Genomic DNA, 27,678 nt, shown 5'->3' on the forward strand with positions numbered 1-27,678 from the left:
CGACATGGAAAACAGACATACACAACAAAGAACATAAAGTAACTGAAATCATACATACAAGGGAACAAAAACAAATGAGTAACTCGGACATTAAAAACTGGGAGCATGGACCAGGTCCACCGGTACGGTAAGCGTCCTCTGTTGTTATAGACACACCCGCCGAGTTGCTCATAAAAGTCAAGTCCGGGGTACAAAAACGAGGGAAGGAAAACTATGACCCGTTAAATAAATCAGTTTTCATGGTGTAGATGGATACACCATAACGATCCACGAGTTCATGATGACGACCATAGAACTTTTGTAGTTATGACTTCAATCTTGTAGCAACATAACCCTGTTCCAGAAGCCTTAGAGTTCTAGTGCGATACAAAAAGTCTGCGTAGTTTCGGCAAGCTCTGGCATAATGTATGAGTTGTGATACGAACACTCCATACGCAGGTGCTGAAGGGATGTTGCCACAGATGAAAGGAAAGTTGACAATTCTGAATGAAAAGTCATCACGTTTGTCGTAAAGTTTGGTCAATAGCTTTTCTTTACCATCGTTTTCTAAGTGTAGGTCAATATATGAGGCTGAGTTCACAGTGTCTGAAGTATCCTTCATATCAAGTTCTTTTGGGTAGTTGCCATGTATCAAATCCCCGAAATTAGGATTGCTTAAAGATAATACGTCATCTATATAGCAGAAACTGGGATTGAAGTCATGACTATTTCTCTTTTTTGAAATATAGATAATGTTATCTTTGATGAGACATTCCAAATTATTTTATGATCATGAATAAGGACGAAAATGAGACAAGTGAAAATCTGTCTTTTACTACTTAATTTGAATTGTTTGATATCCCAGTACATTTAATTGGATAAATATTTGGTGATTAATCTCAATTCATAGTTTGGCTTGTATTCAGCTGTTTACAAAGTAATATTTTATAAAAGATCTAACGATTTTATTGTTTTTTTATCTATATCATATATGGATGCATTTTATAGTTAAAACGCCCATTTATCTTCAAGTTTATTCTATATAATAATACAATCACCAAACTGATGAAATCAAGATAGTAGTCAAAAGGACAAGTGTACATAACCCGGAATATTAGAACACTTCGGCATTTACTTAGTACAGGCATTTCATAATAAAAGGTAGATTAAACCAGGTTTTAATAGCTCACTAAACGTCACGCGTCCATCGCGATTCATCATTTCCTGAATATTTCAACACAAGTGAGTAGCATTTTTTATCTACTGCAAAATTGAAATAAGCGATCTAATTATATTAATATTTTATCTTAATCATTTTTATCCGAAAAACAAACAAACAAACAAACAAACAAAGCAAAGCACAAAAAAACAAAACAAACTAAAAAAAATTGAAAACTGTCAAAGGCGTCCAGTTAATTTTATAAATCAGTGTCCTATAAACATGTGTGGAGTTATATTACAAAGAACCACATTGAGACTTATTTTGCCATTTCTTTAACTTGTTTTTTTTTTGTTTTTGTTTTTTTCGTTCCAGACAGGGTGTTTTTTTGTAAATATTGTGTTGTTAGTATCAATGACTCAGTTGTTATATTTTTATTCGTAACTGAAGCAAAGTCGTTTTCTTGGGTTTTCATTCCCTTTCCCAATATTTATGTTTGTATATGGTAATAAATTCATCAGTGACGCACGTTTCTGTATAAATTATATTTTTATAGATATATATTATATATTTTATTTTGACATGTGCTACTAAGTGTATATATTTTTTTTTCTAGTAATCGTATATTTATAAATGTTTGAAGTTCGAATAATAAAAACTATTCCTAATAATGTGTTTGAAATGGAGGTGCTATAAAACAAACATTTAATGTTTACCACATTTAATACATATCTCGAACAATTAAGCACTTCTCCTTATCTCTAATTGGCATGAAATGCTACTGACAAATAGTCACAAATAATTAGTGTTTAAAGAACAAATTGTGAACTTAGATGCTTCAATCCATAATAATCGTGAAATCATAAAGATTCTTGTAATTTCTTCCTATAAATGAACAACGAATTGGAAAAAAAAATGCTGACAAAGAAACTGTGTCCACAATCAGTAAAAACAATATGCAGTGAATACATTCAGTATTATATAATTAAGCATATATAGAAATATAACGTTGTTTGTTTTGTGAAGACATGGTTTTCTGAATAACGTTATGTACGCAGATTAAAATGATGTTTTCAATTATAAGCAGTATTGGTTTAATGACAGGGCACAAATGTGTCAATATATAAATGAAGTAATGCAACAAAACAGTCATTGTCTCATTATAATAATTTTTTACTACGTCGTTTTGAATAGTTGTAATGTTGATATTGTAAGTCATAACATATTGCCCCTTTACTTTTGCAGCCGTGTAATTGCACATTTCCTAACATAGAAACTTTAGAAAATTATAAATGTATATAAATTCGTATGTTTACACATTTCTACATGTTTAGTCGATTTTGGACAAAACACAATATGTATTTGTCAGTATTAGTTTATTACTTCATATTGGAATATAGTGATACATAAATGGACATATATATGTTTATTGGACAAATTGTCTAATTTAGCATTTTTTTTTTTTATAAATTTTCGTTTATCATCATTTTTACGCACTGTAATAAAAATTAATTAACATTTAATGTCAGTTTCGCCTGTTTATGTTTTTGGAGAAGTATTAATCTATCGATACATGGTATATTTATCGTATTTTCCCTATTGGTATATTTGTTAAAACTTCCATTAAACAAGAAACGAAAAGTATCAAGTACAAGTACAAGTGACAAGTATCTTAACGCCCTGCAAGTACTTTTTATAATTCGTATGTGATATGTTATTTGTTTATAATTTAGTTTTATACGTAGTGTTTCTTTTTACCTTCAAATATCGTGTTGTGTATTTATCTTAAATGATCAGTACATATTTGTTCCCAGATACGCATAGTATTAGATATACATGTAATATCTCGTTTTATTGACCATTTTAGGGATTGTAAAAAGTGTGGGTAAGTTCGTTAACGAAACAGATGTGTAGCTTTACTGAACTATGTGTATACAATGAATGCTTTATTGAGTACATTTGGTTATAGACCAACTAAGATTAGGTGAAATGAACACGTATAACAGATCTGAACTGTTTGAATTATTTCCTCTAACAAGACTTTTTTTAGACAAGTAAAACAAATATCTTTTATTTACATTCCTTTGTTTTGATACGTATTATATTTTGCTAATAATTGATCCTTATCTTGTTTAAGGAAAAGAACATGGCATGATTATATACAAGAAAAAAGGTAAAACAAAGCAGTAGAATATACGAGAATAAAGGAAAAACAAAGCAGTAGATCAGTGATCATTTAAATGTTTAAATGTTACCAACACAGATGACACTAGATAGTATCAGATGATTCAAACATTGTATATATGTGTGTAGTATAATAGTGATGTGTGTTATTGGGATAATGGACCTCGTTCCGTGTTATTATATATATTTCTGTCTTCTTTTATTTAGGAAATTACAATTGACAATCAAATAAAATACATTGAGTTTATTTCACTTATTGTCACACTGAGTTAAACATTGTGGAGTCAATCTTGCTTACATTGATTAATCGGTCAGAAAAAAAAAGACTTTGTATTATGTTGATTATTCATATGAGATTTTGGAGAAACAGGTAAAGATATAAATAAGTAATATATATATATAATACTTTTTTTCAATTTTTTTCCCTTATATTTTGTGTCGGTGTAATTACACAACATTGTTGTTTATTTTTTTATATCCGAAATAAAAAGAATACTCATTTTTCTGTAAGAAGACAGTTTCATGTTCTTTTAATCTATTAAGTTACAGATTGTTTTTGTTGACCGAGCTAGTGATTAATGTTTTGTAATAACGAATGTGTTAATACTTCAAAGATAATTTGTTTTGTTTATTGTACAAGAAAAAAAATGTTTGAAAAATAGACACCTTTTGTCTATACCAATTAATATTATTAAATTTAAAGAAAAACAAATTAAAATAGTAAATAAACATAACATGAAATTACTTATGACAGATTTGTGTTGTTGTAGTTCGTGTATTGACCCGATTTGTATGATTTTGGTTGTTTTTTTTTTTTTTTGTTTTTTGTCAAATTTATTTTTTTAACAACTAGTGAATATAAGTATTAGTGAATACTTTTAATCTATATATCTTTTATTTTATTGATAAATATAAACAAAAGTTTGTATATTTGACGTAAAGAGATAAGACAACAATTGCACCTGAGACACAAAAAAAAAACATCCAAATGGATATAGATATGTGTATAAAAATATGAAAAAAATTGTTGCATTTTTTTAATATGTATTAACTTTATTGTCCCAATTATTTAGAAAAATCAAATTTTCAATAAAATCAAAACGAGATGTGTTTATTACTTGTTGCACTAAAGCGAGTTATATGATGTTATTTCATGCTCCCAGTTTTTGGTGGAGTCCGAGTTGCTCTTTTACTTTTGTTACTTTGTATGTATGATTTTAGTTATTTAATGTTCTTTGTTGTGTATGTCTGTTTTCCATGTCTGGTTTTTGTCCCTGGGTTACATTTTTTGATTACCGCTATAACCTTGGTTCCCTTGATTACTCTTACCAAACACATTGTTTAAAGGTCAGCTTTATTTACCAGTATCATAAGGCAGATCTTGTATAACATTTGCAATGAACGAACAGTCACAATCAAATCAACTGATGGGCATCAGTACAAGACAACCAGAAAAAAAGGGGGAGAGTATTTAATCTCATTATCGTCACAAAATTAGAAGGAGAAGAAGCTGAATTTAGTTATTAAGCATCACAAACAAATTGTTCAATTAGTATTATTACGCATTCCATGCCTTATGGTAAATCTAAACCCAAACAGCACAAAAAAACATCAGATGAAATATGAACTGCTGATAAAACTTTAGAATAAAACGTTGAAAGTTCACAATTGTATTACACGATGTTTGAACATCAATAACTTCACTGTGTCAATGAAACGGTTCCCCGTTCCAGGTAAAAGCTTTATAGTGCAATGAATGACTATGCATAATACATTTCAAGTCGGTAATTTCAAGAATAATAATATTTCGATTTTATGGCAATTTGATAGCAAAAAAGGACTAGTAACTGTTACAAATTCATTATCTATAAGTGAATCAAATTCAGGTCGGTAAAATATTTGTGGCCAGTGCATTGTAAAAAAATACAAGTGCTATATATTTCTTTTACAAACGCCATTTTCACTACATCTATGTGGTAACATAAATCATAACATAAATCAATGTAAGGATTGGTTATTAATTTCTTTTAAATTTGTCAACTTCCTTTAGAATATAAGCTATTTCAAACCAATACACTACGTGTAATTGTGCTTAGTTATACTTTCTGATAAAGATACGAGAGGCGGAAATTGGTCAGTGGTGTATATGTTTGTTTAAGAATTGAACGTTTTTGTTAATAAATAAATAAATGCAAGTAGACAAAATGAAAGGAAATCCTTAAATACAAAATATTAAAATTTAGCGCGCACACACACACACACAGACACACACACACACGCACACACGTCCCAAAAATGGAATGTTTAAGAGATTTACTTTGGTTTACAACTATATTCTCATACAACGAATTTCATTAGTCGTGTGTTTATGGATTTTGGTAACTTGATATAACCTCTCTCTTTGAAAATTTGTGGACACGTTGATAACGTTTTTAATGAATAAAACTCATCTAAAAAAGAAGAACGAAGAAAAATGGATAACGAATTTTCTAAAGTACTCCAACAACCAGGATTTATGTAATGAAAATGTGATAATTGGGAATTATTGTCTCGTGCTCAAGGGTTAATTCTGAGCTGCTTTTAGTTATAAACCTTCATTTCCTTTATCCAAAGCTTCATATTATTCCATGAATTCTTATACAGTTGCATGACAAATAGTTAGTCTGCTTGAAACAGGCTACGTAATAATTGCTGAAAGCGCTGTAATTTAAAAGTTAAGCGGAATAAAGTGGATCAGGAAAATAAAGAATATGAAGTTTTAAATTTGGTTTAATTTCTTTGTATTTTTGTTTCCTTTCTTACAGATAGCTACCATTTTTTACGGTAAAGATTATTTAATTAGAACTTTTTTTTCTGTTGGAGTACCTACAGTATTACTTTTTCGTAACCTCGCTCCTCATTCGTCAATGTGTACAAAAATGGTAATATGTAGTCACCGTTTCCGAATCGTTTGATAATAAGCATTGACATCTCTAAAACAGAGACACGTTAACTCTTCTCATATGACAATACATATATATATTGTTGATACATCCATAAATGTGTTAGGTTCCGAAAGCTGTCTTTTAAAATATACTCCCGCTACATTTGTTTAGGTGACTGTATACCTTAAATTTATATATAGGAACCAAAATTGCCGATGACCATATTTTTAATAGTAGAAAACAAATCAATACTTACGATCGTTAAATACAAAACAAGCCCATGTATCGCCTAACATTAAGCAAAAGCCTGGCGAGAATATAACGATAAATAAACATGTACTAATAATTTTCAATCGTCATTGAAAAAGAAAAATCAAAGTCCTTATGTACTGAATTAATTTACATTGACTTTTTTTAGTTGCCTTAAAAAGCCAAGAACAGAGACTGACTTTTTGGTTATTAAAACATTTCAACCATTATTGTATGGTAATACTGTAAAGTTCCAACATTGTTGTCCCAACTTATACAACGGAGGCAATTACTCACACTTGTACACAATATTCATACTTTGGTAGTGACTTAAGCGTATGATTTTGAAAGTATACAATCTGAGTTTTATTTTGACCACATTTGAACAATACATACTCAGATAATCCATTTACAATGCATTATTCAAGAATAAGTATGTATAAGTACTACTTAGTAGGGTGACCATTTGATGTACTAGTGAATATCGAGACCTTTGCTTTGGTATACTTTATAATTATGTCCCTTTGTATTTTTCTATGTTCATGAAAATCGCCATTTTATTTTGTTTTCAACTAATTTCATTGATGAAAAAAATAGTTTCACCAATTTTGTGTTGTGTATTCTTTTAAAGGATCAGGACACATTTGTTCCAAGATACACATCGTATCAGATATGCATATAATACTTTTTCTCGTAAGTTCGTTTAGAGTACAGATGTATACCTTTACTGAACTACATCGAACATTTTATTGTGTACGTTTTATTATAGACTATGGCCAGTACGATTAAGTGAAATAAACACATAAAACAGATTAGAACTAATTGAATTATTTGCTTCAAATTAAATGGTGTTTCAGGACAAGTAAAACATATATATCATAAACTCATTTAATTAAAAAAAGGCTTTTTGAGACATTTCATTTAAACATTTTGAAAAAAAGTAGCGAGAAATGTAGTAAAGAAAAAATACAACACTTAACATACATATACACTGGTCCTTGTGACACATACGGTACTATTATAATAAATCGGAGTATAATAAATAATAGTGTGAGTTAAAAAAACACACACAAGCAAACGTAAAATAACATTTAAGACTGAAAAATGCCAATGTTCAATACAGACATGATATTATGAACAGTTTTTTTTTATTCTGCATTGATATATATATCAAACAACACAATTTTTAAATAAGATACGTTATGATCAAACCCATTAGGCTATAGGCAAGTTGAATAATTACGAAAATGCCATGTTTTTCGTCAAAAAGTTATGCAAATACATGCGTATGATTTAAATATGTGCACAATCCTTGTAATATGTATCCCCATCCTATTATACAATTGACCCACTCCCATTTGTTATAACGTTGCGTACGTTGTTGGTGTCACATACGACTGAACCGGGGGCTGGTTAGGAAAACTTAAATGTTGCTGTTAGAGTGTGGAGTTGTCAAAGGAAATATAGATATTAAAATGTTCGAAAATGGTTATTGTTTAAGAATTGTTATCATAAATCTTTGAAAGATGCCATTAATTGTGGATGAAAACAATAGTCGATCACAGCAACGTCCATTTTCATATGTGGACGGATAACATTAAGAAATGCCTGCTTCACATTTCACCAATATATCTAAGTTGTTTCTTGATGTATTATCATTAGACAAACTTTTTTTATGGAAAGAGCAATTTGTGTTTTTCAGGACGTAATAATAAGCGTATTACAATATTACAAATGTCTCCCCTTTGATGTGGACAATGCAATAATAGAAATAAATCTATTTGAAGACAAAATGTTGACATTTTTGTCTTTAAATTATGCGAAAAGCTTTTTTTTAATCGGGTCTTTTATTAAATATTTTGACAATTTATTACCTTACCACAATGAACATATATAAATTTTCAATCACTCTTTTTGTTAAAAGCCTTCTTGTCCGTATTTCAATTATATCACAAATCTTAATCTTTTCGACGTTGGCCATTGGCTACTTTCTTGCTTACGGTTGTAAAATATAACAACGAATAGTAGTTTTTACCAAAGTATATTCTCGCTTAAAAGACTATATAATTATTCAGAATATCATGTATATTCTAAAAATAATGAGTTTTATTGTCTAATAGTAGATAATTACGCACGTATGTTGTGATGTCACGTTGTCTTTTTCCCAACGTTTTCTTTACTTTGCGTGCTAGCCAGTCTTTATCAAAAGCTTCTTTTGTTAGCTTTGAGTGAACTTATAACTATGAACTTCACATGTATATAAGCTGCAGTTAGTATATTCTAAAAATAATGGTACTTGGTGAAACATGTATCTTAGTGCAGCATTTTGTTTGTGTCTGACCAAAATGTCACAACATCTAGAATTAGTATTTTATTTATTCACGCGTACAGCATGTGAAATTCGAAAGAATTGTTCAAAAAGGGAAATGGTGTTAAGTAGATTTCTTCATATACTAAAAAAAGTTTTAATCCTCTATGATTTTATCATTTATCAATTTTTTCTTTGGCTTAACAAATGGGTTAAACACTCCGTGAGACGTCCACGTTTCCCATTTCGTTCGTGCATCGTCTATCGTGTGTTTACACGTCGTTTTGCGTTCGTTTAAACGCACGATAAACGCACGTTAGAAGCGTTCATTTAAACGCACGATAAAAGCGTTCGTTTATCGTACGTTTAAATGCTCGATAGGAGTGTTCGTTTAAACGCATGATAGAAGAGTTCGTTTATCGTGCGTTTGGTGAGCGTTTGGCGATCGTTTAGGTTTCGTGCTTGAGGAAACCTAAACGCCTAAAGGAGTGTATATATATGTAAAACCGTGTCTAACAAATTTGTCACAAAGCACAGTTTTGACGCTTCCAAAATAACGTTCTGTTTTGCGACATACAAACTCTTTTAACGTCAATTTTAAAAACAATAAAAAATATTGAAGAGGTACGAACCTAGATTAAATTAATATGACTGTGGATGTAAGGATTAAAGAAAAAATACGATTTTTGCGAATCTTATCAAATAATGAAACAAATGTTGAAAAGTAAACAGGAAAAAGAAAGCCCTTCCTCTTGCGCGCACTCCTGTCTGTTCATATGCAATGATGTCTGGATGAAATCGGGATCAACGTGTCTTCATCAAAGTATTTTGAAGTGTGTAGACACGCGCTTGCACCTTCGCTAGTGAAATATTGTAAAATCAACGTATTTCCTGATCGTCTTAATTACCTTTTGACAATTATTTTAGCTATAATATATAATAAGCTGTAAAGATATTACAACATAATTTTTTTTTTAATTATTGTTCAAATCGGACCAAAAAAAATTATTCCAGTGTGGCTTTTTTGACCCCTTATAACTCGAAAACAGTAAGAGATATCCGAAATGTGATTGTAAAATGCAGGCAGGATTGTTCATGAGGAATCCAATGATAAATCCAATGAAATAAAAAATTTCGAAAAAAAAAAAAAAAAGTTATGAAAATGTTTGTAGGCGTTGCCCCTATAATTTTCAAATGGTCCAAACACATAAAATATTTTGTTTATTTGTTTACCAGAATTAAATAAAGGACGCTTACTCTATCGGTGCACCTGGTCAATGCTCCCAGTTTTTAGTGGAGTCCGAGTTGCTCATTTGCTTTTGTTACTTTGTATGTATGATTTTAGTTACTTTATGATCTTGCTGTGTATGTCTGTTTTCGATGTCAGGTCTTCGTCCCTGGATTACATTCTTTTGATTACAGCTATCACCTTGGTTCCCTTGATTACTCATCAAAAATAGAATATAATAAAAATTGAGAAAAAAAAACAATCTACATGGGTTTTACCCTTTTTGGCCCCGTTTTTGAAAGGGGCAGGGGCAACACAGTCCGAATTAAATAGGAATATTCTTAGTTGTAAAATCATATCAACATTTCATAACCATTCGTCAACCACAACTGAAGTTATCGCACGGAAACGAAGTGTCCCCAGACCACGACGACGACAAAGCGGACGACGACGAAGCGGACAACGACGTCGCCGCCGACAACGAGGACTGCACCATAACATTATACTACCGCAAGTTTTTTTTTTCGTCGTAAAATAAAAACGGGAGATTTCGCTTTCAAATATTCCCGAAGAGGGAGCTTTGCCAATGTTTTGATTTCTCAAAATGTTTAGCAATGTTTTATGTTTGGCATCAAACCTTAGAATTCCGAAACAAGTACATGTATTCGGAAATATCAACATACATGTCGTGCGTGTTATTTTGTGTAAAAACAAATATCAACATACATGTCGTGCGTGTTATTTTGTGTAAAAAAAATAATAAACACACTTCTTTTTACATGTAACAATTATAGAACAATGTACGTCGCAATACAAAATAGAATCGATTTCGACGTTACCAAATATGACACCAACACCGCACGCTACGTCTATGCATTTAGCTTTAGTTTGTGCTTTTTGTAGTTGGCTGCAAGTAAGTAACAGATAACACCTTATGAACAAAGTTCAACCCCACCACATATCTTGCACCTGTCTAAATTATAAGAAATAGACAATTTTATTCTACGGTGATATTAAAGTTTAGGTTCTGATATGTTGCAATTTTAGTGTAATTGCAATTTTGCTGAATCAGCATGTTTAATTGTTACATAGAATTGAAGGCTTTGCACGTGTGTCGGTAATAATTCACAACTATTGCTATTTGTTAATTTTCAATCGTTAAACACTGAAGAGATTTTACAGACATTTGACTATTATATGTATTTACATATTTCAACAATAATTAAATATCGAGTTGTGGGTGCCATTTTCCTATCTTACTGCAAATTCCACGATAAATGAAAAAAATGCAATGGTTGATATTTTCATCCCGGTGAGGTTGTTGTCTCTTTAACATACACACCATACCTATTTTCGTTATATGTATTATTGTATAAATGATGATAAGTTTGGTAAGGTCTTTTACTCCCTCCCCCTTTTAATTTATGTGTTTTTGTTTTCTTTTAATTCAATACAGTATTATGCACGTTCATACTACGATGGTGAATTTACCAATAAATTTGGAATCAATGCCTCTATAAAGGTTTATACACTTAGAAAACACAACAATCCATGAGTATATATTCAAAGATAGTTCACTGTATCGACGCTAGTGCATACCAAACATTGAAAACGAACAAGATTTTTGAATAGCATTCCATTTACAATGTAACATATACGGATTTTTCATCAATGAAAGATATGATGAAAAACATACACTCACCTTGCTGGGACCAAAGGGTATATTGATATAGAAGGTATTGCTTTGTTGTCTACCTTTTCAATAAATTCGTTTGAAATGTAGCAGACCGTTCCTAATATTTAAACATAAACAAACATGCTTGACGAAACCAAACGAATACTTGATAACAATAAGAGAAAGTGATGGCATTTGCTCGTTTCTGGAAAGTTTCTTTAGCTTTAATTGCGTTTTGTTCTCGACACTGACACAAAGTTGTTATGAGTGCGTTTATAAAACGTTGGACACCCGTTTATGTATATTGCAAGGACAAAAGTGTTAAGTGGTATACCGGTAACTATCATTATATAAGTATGATGTGATTGTTAATGGTTAGAGATTACAAAGGGCAGTTGTTGCGCCGATCTATGAGGGTATGGAAAATGGGTGTGTAATTTACATGCACATGAGAGAACGTAAAAGTCTCTTTAAAATAAAAAAAAAATGTATCGTCCATGATAAAAGTGGAGTGGAAGCAGATGACTGAAAAAAAAAAAAGAAAAAAAAACTTGTGAAACGCACATTCTTCCAAACAAAAACCGCGGGCGTATTGTCTGCCCTGAACAGGTTTGTTGATAAAGGTTACCAATTTCAATTATTTGATTATTCTTTGAACCTTATTTTACAAATAGAGATATTAGTCCCCTAAATGCATTACCACATAAAAAAAAAACTGTCTTTTTTGACATTGTATGACATCACATTTTGTCTTTGTAGTACTTATTGTCACTACTCCAAATCAAGTTTGCTGGAAATATGAAACTAAAACTTTTGATGATAATTGCATTCTTCAATATATTCTGAGCTTTTTTTTTTCACTAACTGTGAAACTTTTAAGTGGATATCCCAGCTTGTCTATATGGTGTATATTTAGGTATTCCACCAGCTGTATAAATGATTGAACAGTATGGCGTGTTTATTTGTTGTTTCCGTTCATTTGTTTTATCTGTCATTCTGCTACAATTATGTATGAAGTCCTTAAAAGGCTTTGAGACCACAATTGTGGTTGATTTTCGATTGCTATATGAGCAAAACGATATTGGGTGTGGCTAATGTGTGTGTGAATACTGCCCACTTTGAATGATATAAACAAACACACGAAACATGTTGATGTGTAACAGATGTTTTCATTCATTTCATGAATAAACATCAAACACATATTTCATCAAAAATATTAAACTTTATGTTTTAGAAAAGTTATATTATATTCCTGAAAAATCACTTACACACGTACACGGTAGCATGGCCACGCGTGTAATCATGTACGAAAACAGACAAAAACAATCGTCGATGAATGAAACATTGTACATGTCCATATTTAGTACACCGCGACAGTATTATGCAAACAACTATTGTCATATCTAACATCCTTCTACTTTCTGTAAAAGTACTTTAATACATAGATCAGGGAAGAAACAGAAGTTCATGGATTCCTGAATTCGTGGTTTTGAGGTTTTCAGTACACACATCAATGGAAATCTACTACTCGTTGGGAACTAAATTTCGTGAAATTTCCTGCCTAAGAAAACCACGAAAATTGGTACCACGAATAATAGTACTTTCACAGTAATTCACTTTTTCCTTCATAATATATAATACAAAGGACTAGTTCTTATTTTCACTGATAAACGACCATTTCAAGAGACAATACGAAAAGTGTACAGCCAAAAAATGACAAATATGGGAGTGTAGGTTTATTATTAAAGGTCACGAAAATGTTGTCCTATTAAAAACAAAATTAATCACAGAAACTCGAGTTTGTCATTAATTCACTATGGACTGACAATTTATCGGTATTTACCAAAAATATCAGTAAATTAATGATAAACTAGTGTTTTGTGATTTATTTCTTAATTAGTCTTCTAAGGTGTGTATATATATTCTTTGTAGGATCCTCCCAGGGTACTGGCACGTTTCTCCCAGTTTCCTTGTTATGGTCATCAAAACATGCCGTGGTAAACACATAAAAACCAATACACATCAATCAGAACTTTATAGATCTGGTATAAGCCTTTATGAGGATGCTGCTTATATTCATTCGTAGGGTTTCATTGTTTACATTTAATGGTTTTGGACAAGAATGATGTCTAGCTTGTTAAGGTTTAGTGTATCCTGGCGATGTCTTTACACTTACACCTCGACTTTTTATTTTTATATTAGCATTGCTGCTTGGAAGATTAATAGTATCTACAAACTATTGTTTTCAGGTGAAGTAAGATGAATTTCCATTGTACGTTGTTGCTTTTATTTGTACCTGTGGATTTGAATTCGTTTATTCTGCTGTATAAATGTCATCATACTTCCTTTAAAAAAAACTAATTGAATAATACAGGGCTACACGTGCTACAAACTTTCATTTATGAAGAGTAATATCATTGAATGCAAAATTGGGCAAAGGATAATTAAGCCAATTGCAGCATGCTTCTTTTGCCATTCGAGCTATTTGTGTCATAAATGCAGTATCTATAAGCTTCTATAAGGATTTTCCTTATATCATTTGAAATTTAATAAGTTAACTTTTCTAATTTACTCTTTGGTACAAAAATTGTAAGGTTGTGTCGTGTGATATGCTCAAATATCAAATCTTTATTAAAACCTTTTCTATTGTTCGGTTCTCTGAAAATGAAAGTGTTTATTTTTACTAACCTTTACCAAATGGAAGAGCTTAAACGAGCTTATCCACGGAAAACCCTTATATTATAAAGAACATGCTTGAAACATTAAGAGTAATCACACATCTACAATCATTTGAAAGGATGCTTTGAACTTTGTTTGAAGGATTATTGCCTTCATGGAAAATGAACCATCAAATAAAATGAATTCAAATCTATTGAAATTGAGGAGTCATATACTACGAAATGATATATTTATGAACAAAAGAAGAATGTTAGTTTAAACGCAATTAAACAAATATGCACAACTTTAAAAGCAAAAATGCATGTTGAAAAGGCTCATATTTTACAGTAATACCCAAACCTTTACACTCAATATTTCATATTATGATATCCAATATGCAGTTTAATCCTGTAATAAAACACATTACCTATGACCAGTATGCAGGTCACCTTTACATAAAGTTGTTCAGTTGTCAGTGTATTCCAATCAATGGTAATTAAATCAAATTAATAGTATAAACGTAAACGTATACTTTGTAGTTTTATCTTGATATGTCATACAAACCTTTCAATTGACAGTGTTAAATAAATCTATGTCACGTCGTGGTAATTTAACTGAAAGTTCCGATGGAAATAATGTTAATGATGATTAGGAAATTCTGAAATTATTTTCCGGCTTTTCACACCAGTCACGAAAATCGAACACTGTAACGGAAGTTGCAACGGTTTAAAAGGTCAGTGATAATATTCAAATGGAGGCTACACCGGTTGTAACTGATGTCACAGAAGGTGAGAAATCGACAGATAAAGTCTATGTTAAAAAGTGTAAAAAACACTTCTGAGGGAAAAGCAGCCAGTGCTAGAAAAAGGGAGGTCGAAAATAATAAAAAAGATGGGAAAGCTTCATCAGGTAGTAGAGATGTGGTCAGCCTCACAACCTAGAAGTGTTTCGAACAAAAACACATAAACTCAAATAGAACAAGCCGATTTATTAACATCACTAATTGATTGGTTGACAGATACTTTAAAGACTACATTTGTCAGAAATTCGAAGGAAAAAATAAGTACGTTCGAGAAAATTGAGGACAAGAAGCTGTAACACAAATGAATTATTTTGTTGATAATGACTCCTCTTATGATGACGAGCCAGATCATACTCAGAATTTTAATATTTTTAGTGATGAAACAGAACAGAACAGGTGGTTTTTGATCCAGATGAAAATTATTTCGATTACGAACTTCCCGTGATTTTTTAAAGGGGATGATAAATTTGGACAGAATACCAGTGATTCTATTTCTAGAGAGTGAGAATTTTTGTGCAAGGAAAGCTGACATCGCTCCCATTACTAAGTATTTGAAGATATTTTCAAATTGTAATAGTCTCGTAGTACCTTCTGTTAACCCCTGAAGTGTAGCAATACCTAGATAGAAGGTCTAGGTCAGCTGACTTGGGTCTCCAGACTATACAGAAACTTTAAGTGTATGGTATGATACCAGTGTTAATGAAAGCTGAAAATCTCAAATCAAAAACTGGAGATATTAAACAGATGAGATGTGTCTAAAGCTATTACTATTATTTTTAATGTTCATTTGGAACTTTCTGTTACGAGGAAGATGAGTCTTAAACCATTCAAAGATAAAAAAAAAGTTTCATCAGTTCTGCAACCACAATGAAGAGATAGGTATCAATCTTTTTGGAGATGATATAGGAAAGAAATTGAATCATATTAATGAGGCAAAAATATCTCAAGTGTAAGAGTAAGAGGCAGAGGATATGGCCAATATCATACACAGTAGCAGAACAGTTTTTTGTTAAGAAGAAAAGACGAACTCCGTCAAAATTATCAGTCAAAGAACACAATTCGCAAGAGACAGAGGCCAAAGCAGGTTTACATGCAGTCAAAAGAAAATAGTTTTAAAGGTGAGAAAATGTATCAAGTGTAAAAATACAACAGGCAATTTGAAGATTTTTTTCTTTAAATGTAATAACGTTACAAGTGATAAATGGGTGTTATCAAGTGTAAAAGGATATAAAATTGAGTTTGACAATTGTCCACATCAAACTAAAACTGTGCCTCCCAATTCAAATGATGCTGAAAAAGTTTCGATTCAGAAAAAGGTAACTGACATGTTGAGTAAAGGAACAATCATGAGGTACTTCAAGAAGAAAATTAATTTATTTCTAATATTTTTTGGTAAAAAAAATTGAAAGTACAGACCAGTTATAAATTTGAAAAAAAAACAAATGAGTTTATCTCTTATCATTTTAAACAAGAGGATTTAGATGTTATCCTTAAAGGAATAAAAAGGGACAGTTATTTTACTTCTTTAGATTTAACTGACACCTTTTGTGTCGATTGCAATGGATGAGACTGCTAAAAATATTTAAAATTTATTTTGAATGATGAGCTTTAACTTTTCCAATGTCTTCTTTTTGGCCAGGCATCTTCGTCTCGCGTTTTCACTACAGTGCTCAAAGTTCCCTTGATTACTCTCTTACATAGATGACTCATTGGTACAGGCAGATGGTTATGGATGTAGTGTCCAAATTACAGGGTAGGTCAAATCATTTATTGAATCTGTTGGCGCTCATATCAATTATGGAAAATCGAATTTTATTATACCTCAGATTATTATCTTTTTAGGATATATTATTGATTCAATTCTGTTCAAAGTTTTTCTACCAAATGATAAGATACAGAAAATTATTGAAATGTCAACATTGATTTTAAGGAATTCAAAAGTGTTGATAAGAGATGTAGCAAAGCTTATAGGGTTATATTATAGTGCCCGGTATGCTATAACAAATGCTCATCTTTTTCATAGGTATTTGGATATTGCTAAACCTCAAGCTTTATAAGATTCAAACAATGATTACATTTTTTATGTCCCTAACTGATAGGAGTAAAGACGAAATGCAATGGTTTTCTCTGTGTTAACATATTAATGGAGTTCATATCCAAATGAAATCAGATAGTTCTACAGGTAGCTATATAAATAATCAAGGTGGTTCAGTGTTATTTGTGTTAGAAATTACTAAATACATTTGATTTTGATGTATAAATAAAAAAAAATATTTATATCTGCAGTATATTTTCCAGGAAAGGAAAAAGTGGTACCTGATAATTTATCAAGGTGTTTGAAGGATACCTCAGAGTGGAGACTAAAGCTTCAATATTTAGAAAAATATTGACTCATTTTTTTAATATTTTTTGTAGCAGAAATAGATTTGCTTACTTCTAGACCTTTTTGTAAGTTGGTATCCCAGTCCTCATGCTTGGGCGACTGATGCTCTTTCTATTACATTGCGATATATCAATCCATATGTTTTTCTTCCTTTCAGTCAGATTAGCAGAGTTTTGATCAAGATCAAGGAGTACAAGGTAAGAAAAGCAATTAAAAATAGTACCAATGTGGACCACTCAGATGTGGCTTCCAATGGTTTTAGAATCATTTATAGCTTCTTTAATAAAGTTGCCACCGTGCGCGGATTTACTAACATTAGTACACAACAAGCAAAAATGTTCTTTGTTGTGTATGTCTGTTTTCCATGTCTGGTTTTTGTGCCTGGATTATATTCTTTTGAATACCACTATAACCTTGGTTTCCTTGATTACTCTTTCAGGCAAACCAACAAACATTATATTACATTCTTGGAGAAAGTCCACCAATATCCAATATGAACATGTTTGGAGAAAATGGTATTGTGGTGTCATAAACGACAGCCTGATTCCCTTGCTTCACATATGAGTTTGTTTTTTGATTATTTATCCGTGTTATTTCAAGAGGGAAAGTCTTACAGCTGTATTAATTCACATAAATCTGCAATATTATCAGACACAGGCAATGATACTTTTCAAACAAATATTACTCGGAGTGGCGATAATACATGTAAACGATGCAAATATTGCGTGATTTCGGTTATTCTCGAACTCGCCGGCGAGATTCTAAAATTAATATTGATTGCACAATACTTTCTACATCCTAATGCATTAAATGTGTTTGATAAAACATTTACTTTACTTTTTTTCTTTTCGGAATGGGAGAAGGCATCTGACAACGGAAAATAAGTCGATGCAATGGGGGATGGAGCAATGGGGAATGGGGCTATGGGGAATGGGGTATGGGGCAATAGGGAACGGGGGATGGTGCAATGAGGTATGGGGCAAGTGGAAAGTTTATCTTATACAGGGACTGTATTTAATTTCATTCTGAAGCATCTGTGACGTAAATATTTGTTAACTGCTTATATAGAGAAAGAGTGGAAAAATTTTCCGTAGTGCATTTCAGCTAAATTTGACCTATCAATATCTTAAAAAAAATAAATTACAAACACTTTGATGGTTATTTCTCGTGGTTATCATGTATAATTAATTGGTCAATGCAATAAAATCTCTGCGTTTTTTTTCCTGTATGTGCTACGCCTTATATACATTTTGCCCGATTCTTATACGAATTTTTCTTGAATTGTTAATGTTATTTACCACGCATGGAAAATGGTTAAAGACCAAATTCAAAAGAGAAAAACAAATATGTAAAAAAGGGACAGCAAATATGTTATGAATTGATTATCTGGTAACCTACCAATGCAATGTATTTCAGTGGTCATAACATGAAGTGGTAAAACATGTTTTGTCACAATCATACTGTATAAATAATTCTGCTTCATTATATATTGAAGAAATCATACAATTCGACATTTTGCACGTTACTTTCTATATAAGATATACATAGTATATCTCTAGTGGAACTAAATAAATTGTGCGAGATAATTCATTTAGTTTTGTGCCCAAATGTACAAAATTTGCAACAAAGAAGGGGGTCCCAATCCTCGTAAACTCCCTTAATCCGCTGCGATTTTTTTCAACAAGCAAAATAGCTCATCGTTTTTTTTTTTTTGTTTTTTTTTTTTTTTTGTTTTTGTTTTTGTTTTTGTTTTTTGTTTTTGTTTTGTTTTTTGTTTTGTTTCTTTTTGGTTTGGCTTTTTTTTTTTTATTTTTTTTTTGGGGGGGGGGTTTAAAATACAAACACAAATGTTTCAATCAATGCATTATGTGTCTATGACAAATACATTTTGTCTAACACAACGGTAAAAAAATATAGCATCAGTCATTTTTTTGTCAATATTACCAAAATGAAATGTTTATGTAGAACTATGTCAACACTTTTTAGGTTGGGTTAGCCAAAAAAAATGTCGATGTCAACGCTTTTAATGTTGAGTTAGAAAAAAAACTTTTTCCAGTGCAGTAGACAAAATGTGTCTAACGCATATAAGCATTGTGTTAGACTTTTTGTGTCCTTCTCAACACTAAATTTGCTTTGATTTTTTTAAGGCAACCTACTTTTGTGTCGACTCTGACAAATTGTGTTTTTAATGAAGTTGATATGGTCAAAATGTGACCAAGCAAAACGAAATAATCGTTTAAGTAGTCTATATTTGTATTCCTCAATAATATGTTGACTGTACATGGTCACTATATTAAATGTTTCAGCCAGCAGTTACATACTTTTAAGGCTTAATATTTATGTACGTGTACATACTTGTCACTGGCGTTCTAATTATGAAATGAAAAATCACACAACCTGTTTAACATGATTTTCGATGAACCCGAGAATCAGATTAAAAGATGGCAGGTAGATTATGGCCATTAGACTAATACACAAGTGAATCACGTTTAATTAACAAATACAGGTGATAATCAAACTAGATGCTATGTTATTTACGGGTACACACGGAATTTTACCGGAATTACATACGTTGAACACGATTGGGATTATTACATGTACATGTTGTAGTTACTATCGGTAGTTAATCTAAAAATTATTTTTATATTGTTTATATCTCTTTTCTTATCTGTCCAGAGACAGAATTAGTGATCTCGGGTATTTATAACCTCGTCTAAATACTAACATTGTCTAAAACTATCCAGAGATAATCAAACACTAGTATTATACTCAGTCAGAATCTGAGCCGTAGCAAAAACATATTCATAACAAATAATAACAGTATATATCTGGTCCTGTTCTTCTAATTCAAAAAGGCTTCTAATGCGTTTACCGATTTCCTCCATACATGTAATAGACAATTTTTTCTTGTATTAACAGCGCAAAAAATGAAGACTAATCTGAGTAATCAAGTTCTGACAAGTGGCAAAAATATACTGAAAGAGTCCATCTCTCAAAATCTAATAGACTGGCCATTGAATTAAGAAATTCTCAACGTTATAAGTTGTACAGTATATTGCCATAAATGAAAATACAAAGTCGTTTGATTTTTTTTAACAGAATTACCGAATTCCAGTCAGCTTTTAACCCTTCATATATGTTGGTAATATAGGTTTAAGGGGTGTGATTAAACACCACTCAGGTGTATTGAATACACCTATGACTTATAAAAGAAAAAGAGATCAAAACATTTAAATACTTTAAGTCCCTTGTGCTGGCGGTTTTGGCGTCCTTAACAATCCTAGCTTGCGTTTGAATCTTACCGTGGCAAATTCTAGACTACAACAAATGATGAAATTTATATTGCAATGAGCACATTTCTTGTTTGGTTAACTGTTTAATTATCCAAAAACTAGTATAAAAAATCTGTGCTTCGTTTCACCAATATAATAAATGTCATAACGTTTTTGTTATTATAAGATACATTGTGTTAAGTTAATTGAAGACTGCCTACATCCTTACCAACTTACCCGAATACTATTGTCAAGCAAAGAAGGCGGCTGCAACCTTTTACTACTGGTTTTTTTTTAATTTGTTTGTTTTTGTTTTGTTTTGTTTTCGTTTTTGTATTGTTTTGTTTTTTTTTTAATTTTTTTTCTTTTGGTTTTGTTTTGGTTTTGTTTTTTGATTTGTTTTTGTTTTGTTTTGTTTTGTTTTTGTTTGTTTTGTTTTTTTTTGTCTTTGTTTTAGTTTTTTATTATTATTTTTTTCTCGTTTGTTTCAAAGCGTCTGCGAAGGCCGTTTTTGTTTATGTTTTTGTTTTTTGTTTTTTTTGCAAGTCAAGAGGCATCTATTTGAAAAAGTTATTTTTTTCTGTTTTCGGTGCAAGAATGCCACGCCAATGCGTCAATACTTCATTTCAACCAATCAAAATCAATGAAAATGCATTTTAATTCATTGATTAATATGAATAAATAAACAAATGTTCGCATAAAATTTAATTTCTTTGTAAGAGCTGTTCTAGTAGTGGTTAGTATTTGTTGGACAACAAATCACAATTAAAATTGTTCTAAAATGTAGTAACAATTGTCTAATACGATTGATGGTTCTTTCACTGTGATCAAAAAGTATAAACTACTGTAAGATAATCATCTTTTTGTTCAACAAAAGAGCTGTCTGCATGTCTCACCAAACTGCAGTGAAGGAAGGAAAACAATAGTGTGAAACTGTTTACGAGCATAGGCGTAGTAATCATATTTGAATTTTGCGAAACTTTTAGTTGATCTAAAATTTGTATTATTTGTTGAAGTTAACTTTATTTAAACTTTTGACTTTTCAATATTATATATAACATTGCCACACAATAAATAAAAAATCTTTCTAAAGGGAATCATCCACAAAGTTTTAAATGCAAGAATGGCAATTTTTACATTTAATTTTATTTAAGGCTACAACTCTACATATTATACCACAACACTAAATTAATTTCCCTGATTATAAAATGAAGTCCTCAAAAGGCTTTGAAATCACAAGATTGCCACATAAGAAGAACGCATTACAATTAGATTGATTTGTGTCTGTGTAACCTACCTTCGACGAATATAGTGGGAATATTAGGATATTGTAAGGCACCAAAAACTGTCCTATTAGAATCGAAATTAATCACGATAACTCAATTTCATCATCGTTTACAAGGCTGGACCTCGATATTGATATTCAAACCATCGCTATTGGTAATTTTTTTTTTTAAATGACCAGTCGTTGTAAAACAGTAATAAAATTGAGCTTCCTTTATTTGTTATTTACATGTACCACACTATACAAAACAATTGTGAACTAAATACTTTTGTTCATTGCGCAAACAATGAGTTCAAAACTAGCGGAAAGGAACGTCAAAGTTTTAAAAGACGGATAAAATAAAGCAATGAAAACCAAATACAACAAAATAGGAAACATTGTCTGTGTTACGCAAACCTTGTTTACCTTGATTATTAATAAAAATATGGCATTGTTAATCTTCCTCTTTTTAAAGATAAGTCGATTTTGGTATCGGCCATTTTCTTCAATGTGTTAAATATTATTCTGCAAAGGATGCATTTTCTGCCAATACTGCATGTGCAATATTGTTAATCGATATTTGGCAGTTATTTTCAGAATAACTTGGGAACTACGTATTGCCTTTAGAACTGTAAACAATATGACGACCTCCGTGTCGATGTCGCTGAGAAAATTAGTCATACATTTGTTTCTGCATGTAATATTTCTCCTAACTGGAAATAATAATTTGAATATTGAAATCGTGACTTGTTTTATGTGATGTATAAATAAATGGTATTTTTGTGTTATTTTGTAACCGTATGCTGGTCTATCCCTCTCTTTATGCATTCCACTGCAGACGACCGGCAGTCGTCCAAAAATATCTTCCGACAGTGAAACGGAACCTGTATCGCAATTTAACATGGACTGGACGCTGACGTTGAACATCCAGAATCTTAATGTTTATATGCATCTACCGCCAAATTCGCGTGCGTAATGATCCATGTGTAAAACAATTCATTTATATTATTGTGATAGGTGATTTTCACGATATAAAATTCAAAATAAATCATAAATTTACGAACTCATTTCAGCGCCCATTGTCAACCATTTCTTCATAAAAGTGCGTCGCCGGTTTCGCAAAAGAAGAAATACGGATCATTTTTCGGCATTAAATCACAAAGAAAATATTTTTTCTTAAATACTTTTAAAGTCATTAACATTTATAAAATATATGCAGATTACAAACACATATAGCATTTTCTCCAGAATGTATTATTTTGAAATGAATGGGCAGACTCGCACGGATTTGCATACCCATACCGTCGCTAACATATTACTCCACGCTGCGTCAATAAAGGCGCAATATAGGTGCTTTTTGTAAACCACGGAAAAAGGCAGTTTTATAGAAAAGACTAAAACCAATATTGTTTTTATTTGCAGGATAAGCACAATACAAAACCACTGTCCTAGCATATCGGCAATATGGGTTACTCGGCGCGAAACGGGGGTAAATCGCTCCCCAAAGCCTCGTGAAACCCCCGTTTCTTGGCCTCACTCCCATATTTTCGATATGCTAGGATACTGAATTTGTATTGTATCTTTATTAGTTAAACAATAAAATTTCTGAATAAAATTATACATTGAAATATTGATTAATTGATAATTGTTAAATTCATAATGACAGAAATGGGAAACCGTTCAGGACAAGGATGATTGAACAATTGACTGAAATCATACAGACATTCACCCTATTACACTCTAAAGGAATTTAAGCGTTTTCGGACTTATTTTCATTGGAAAAGTGCTACTAACAAAGACACATTGGACATAAAAAGAATGCGTCCACGCTTAAAGCCAAAAGACATTGTCAGCATCATTAATGTCAAGAAATGCACGCAATGTCAGACATATCTTGACTGATAGACAAATCGTGCTTTACTATATGTTATAACAATATATTCAACAGCTTTAAATAATGCGTTATTTCACATATAATTGGACTGTAAACATACTTTCCAGGTTGATAAAGTTCTAAATTAACTGAACGTTTTGAGAATTTAAGACATGATAAAACATGAAACTTAATTAGAAGTCACTAATAAAATATGTCAAGTGATTTGAATAAAACAACACCTTTTTTACTGACATGGTATTTTATTTTAAGTTTTTATTTAGAAAAAAACACAATAACTATTCATTTACTTGATTTAAATATACAAATTCAGTTTGAATTAATATTTGAGCTTCATCCATTTTTCAAGTTCACTCCATACATAGGTTTTATGGCAAGTTCACTCAATACATAGGTTTTATGGCAAGTTCACTCAATACATAGGTTTTTGTTCACACTAACATATGTTTATGCCAAGTTAAAAAATAAAACTTCTGAATAAAATTATACATTGAAATATTGATTAATTGATAATTGTTAAATTCATAATGACAGAAATGGGGAAAATATGTCAGAAAATATGTCAAGTGATTTGGATAAAACAACATCTTTTTACTGACATGGTATTTTATTTTAAGTTTTTATTTAGAAAAAAAAAAAAAACAATAACTATTCATTTACTTGATTTAAAAATACAAATTCAGTTTGAATTAATATTTGAGCTGCATCCATCTATAACTTTTATGTCAAGATCACTCAATATATTTTGTATGACAAGTTCACTCAAAACATAGTTTTTAAGAAAAGTTTACTCCATACATACGTTTTATGCCGTCATTCCATACAAAGGTTTTTTTTTCAAGTTCACTCCATACATAGGTTTTATGACAAGTTCACTCAAAACATAGTTTTCAGGAAAAGTTTACTCCATACATACGTTTTATGCCGTCATTCCACACAAAGGTTTGTTTTTTTTCAAGTTCACTCCATACATAGGTTTTATGGTAAGTTCACTCAAAACATAGCTTTTAAGAAAAGTTTACTCCATACATACGTTTTATGCCGTCATTCCATACAAAGGTTTTTTCAAGTTCACTCCATACGTAGGTTTTATGGCAAGTCCACTCAATACATAGGTTTTTGTTAAGTTCACACTAACATATGTTGTATGCGAAGTTCACACTATACATATGTTTTATGCCAAGTTCCTTTTATGCATAGGTCATATGTCGACACTCATTGCTTAGTTGTCAAATATATTAATTTTCAAATCATTATGAAGTTACAAGTCTTTTTTATCAATCCTACACAATTACATGCATTGATATACCAATATGTATCACCTTTTCTCCACAAAGCCGATGCCATGTGTCTTTCCTCCTGCAAAATAGTAGTATTTTGTTACTTTAACGACAATATAAAACTACATTGATATTATACAGGGATATTAAAGTTCATTGAAAATAACAACCTAGTAAACTACATTTGTTTTTCAATCATGATATCTGTTGTTGGTACCTTCTGTGTACTTTTCTCGGTATGTACCATTATTACCATTATATCTCAACACAAAATATTGATGTTGCCACATGTATGTTTCATGTCTCCGGTGCACTCCTGTCTCTGTTTAATATTGAAAAAAAGTTTTACGAAACAAATTGAATAAAACAAGTGACAATTTCAGTGCTAATTTGGTCGTATAATTACATTCAAGTTGATCACCGGGTTTTTTTTTTTTTTTTTTTTTTTTTTGCTTATATGTTCTTCGTTGTGTATGTGTCTGTTTTCCATGTCTCATCTTTGTCCCTGAATCGCTTATCGCAGATACATTGCAGCTCTGTCAAAAACTGTTTTTCTAACATTCTATATACAAATTCTGAACAAATCCAGTGATGCAGAGATTAATTAATGGTCTTTTCAAATAGAGAAAGCATCCTTGAGTGAAATTATGTTGTAACATTGGTACGTTTTTAACATGCATGGGTCTGATTTTTCCCATTTTGCCTGATCGTACTTAGAAAGAAAATATTCATCCTTAACAGGTGAAAACATGTGTGAAATAATTAATTTTATTGTAGAGTGCTGTATACGCGAAGCCACTGTAAAAATGAATCAGTAGCGTAAATATACTCACCCACAACGTTTACAATCCCTAAAAACAAAACGATTTCTGATTATAGATATTATTTATTATTACTGATTATAATTTTTTTTTTAAGATAATTTAAGATAAGTTTCCTCGTTTGCCTATCCCGGGCTTGTCTTTTATGAGCAACTCGGCGGGTGTTTTTAGAAAAGCAAAGGGCGCTTGTCCTACCGGTGCACCTAGTCCATGCTCCCAGTTTTTAGTGGAGTCCGAGTTGCTCATTTGCTTTTGTTATTTTGTATGTATGATTTTAGTTACTTGATGTTCTTTGATGTGTATGTTTATTTTCCATGTCTGGTCTTTGTCCCTGGATTACCTTGGTTCCCTTGATTACCCTTACACAAATGAGAAAAAACATCAGCTGGGTATAGTTCGTTTTTCTCCTGGTTTATTACGATTATTCTTTTAAATACACAAATATAGTTTTTCTTTCAGCGTAATTCACAACTGATTGGTCAATGATTTTCAGATACATAACCATGAAAAAAATACTTTTCATGTTTGTGATTTTTACGTACGGCAATGTATCAATGAAATGCTACTTAGGTGTAAAATCGTTTGTTCTTTACAATATTCGTTAATTGTGTATATGAACAAAGTGGATTATCAATTGTATATTTAGTGTGGGTTTTTTTTTTTGTTGTTGTTATTGATGACGTATGTATATAATATGTTTAGATAAGCAAACAATGTGAACTAAAATTCCGAAAACAGATACGAGGCAAATTGGAAGACAAAATAATTAAAGATGATAGCAAAATGTACTCACAGTCTTTCGCCGAGTCTTAAACGAGAAATGAAAGCATTCAGTTGACAACTTTGTCAATGGTCTATTTAGTAGTCCCTTGATTATATTGGAAAATTTGTTACAATTGGTAGAAATACTTATACATTTGAACACTTACATCTACGTGGTATTCTATTTGTAGTAAAGATCAAGATAATATTTTGTTAGTGTACAAACTTTTGGCATTTACTCACAGATAGTTTTTAATTGTGAGCAGGTTTTGTGAATTAACGATTCACAAAATGTACAATGCCAAGAAGTTGGTTAGGCGAGCTTTACTTGGTCAAACATTTTAAAGAAAGCCTGGTGATTTAAATTCTAATGGTTAAATTTTAAAAAAATTAAGTCTTATTCCTTCATCAAAGCCATATCTAGTTTGAAAATATTTTAATGGCGTACTGCAAATGGCGGACTTTAATGACGTAAGAGTACTAAGTTAGTTTAAGGATAACACTTTGCCCTGATGAGAAATAAGCAGTCAAATTTTTTTTACACTGAACTAAACAACACGTTTATAAAGCCATGCATATATATATGAGATCGTGATACCATGTCTATCAACAAGTACCCATTACACGATATATAGTACTTCACTGCAGAAAAAAGCGCGGTAATTCAGTCAGAAAGGGGATATACCGCAATTCACGGCAAAGTGGTCAATTCCAAGGTCTACGCGATCTAAAATCACATTTTAAAAGTTGGTATTTGACAATCAGTGTCAAGAATTAAACGATGATTGATATTCTGGTCATTTCGACATTTATTTGGCAGCCAAAAATTAAATAGC

The 27,678-nt window shown here is 31.2% G+C and overlaps 1 protein-coding gene, 1 long non-coding RNA gene and 1 pseudogene across 3 annotated transcripts in view; 2 read left to right on the top strand and 1 right to left on the bottom strand.

The window, feature by feature from the left end:
- LOC148605670 (transcription intermediary factor 1-beta-like) overlaps positions 1–27,678 on the top strand; it is a 577,346-nt gene that overhangs the window by 269,007 nt on the left and 280,661 nt on the right. The window contains exons 6-7 of one of the 2 annotated variants that reach the window (XM_088548567.1): positions 3,006–3,023; positions 3,276–4,428. The exons of the other annotated variant lie outside the window; for it this stretch is intronic. Of the exons in view, the coding sequence (XP_088404693.1) occupies positions 3,006–3,023; positions 3,276–3,315 (58 nt within the window). The 3' untranslated portion in view covers positions 3,316–4,428. Of the gene's footprint in view, positions 1–3,005; positions 3,024–3,275; positions 4,429–27,678 lie in introns of those variants that run through there. 2 annotated transcript variants of the gene reach the window in all.
- LOC148605671 (uncharacterized) lies at positions 15,141–16,119 on the top strand (annotated as a pseudogene).
- Positions 24,333–27,291, bottom strand: LOC148605672 (uncharacterized). The gene is made up of 2 exons (XR_015916143.1): positions 26,093–27,291; positions 24,333–25,338 (listed from the first exon to the last, which is right to left on the bottom strand). It is a non-coding gene; the product is annotated as an uncharacterized LOC148605672 (long non-coding RNA).

The sequence above is a fragment of the Perna viridis genome, chromosome 10 (genome assembly GCF_037379345.1).
Source record: "Perna viridis isolate PV_CMFRI_1.1 ecotype Kerala chromosome 10, ASM3737934v1, whole genome shotgun sequence".
Lineage (NCBI taxonomy): Eukaryota > Metazoa > Mollusca > Bivalvia > Mytilida > Mytilidae > Perna > Perna viridis.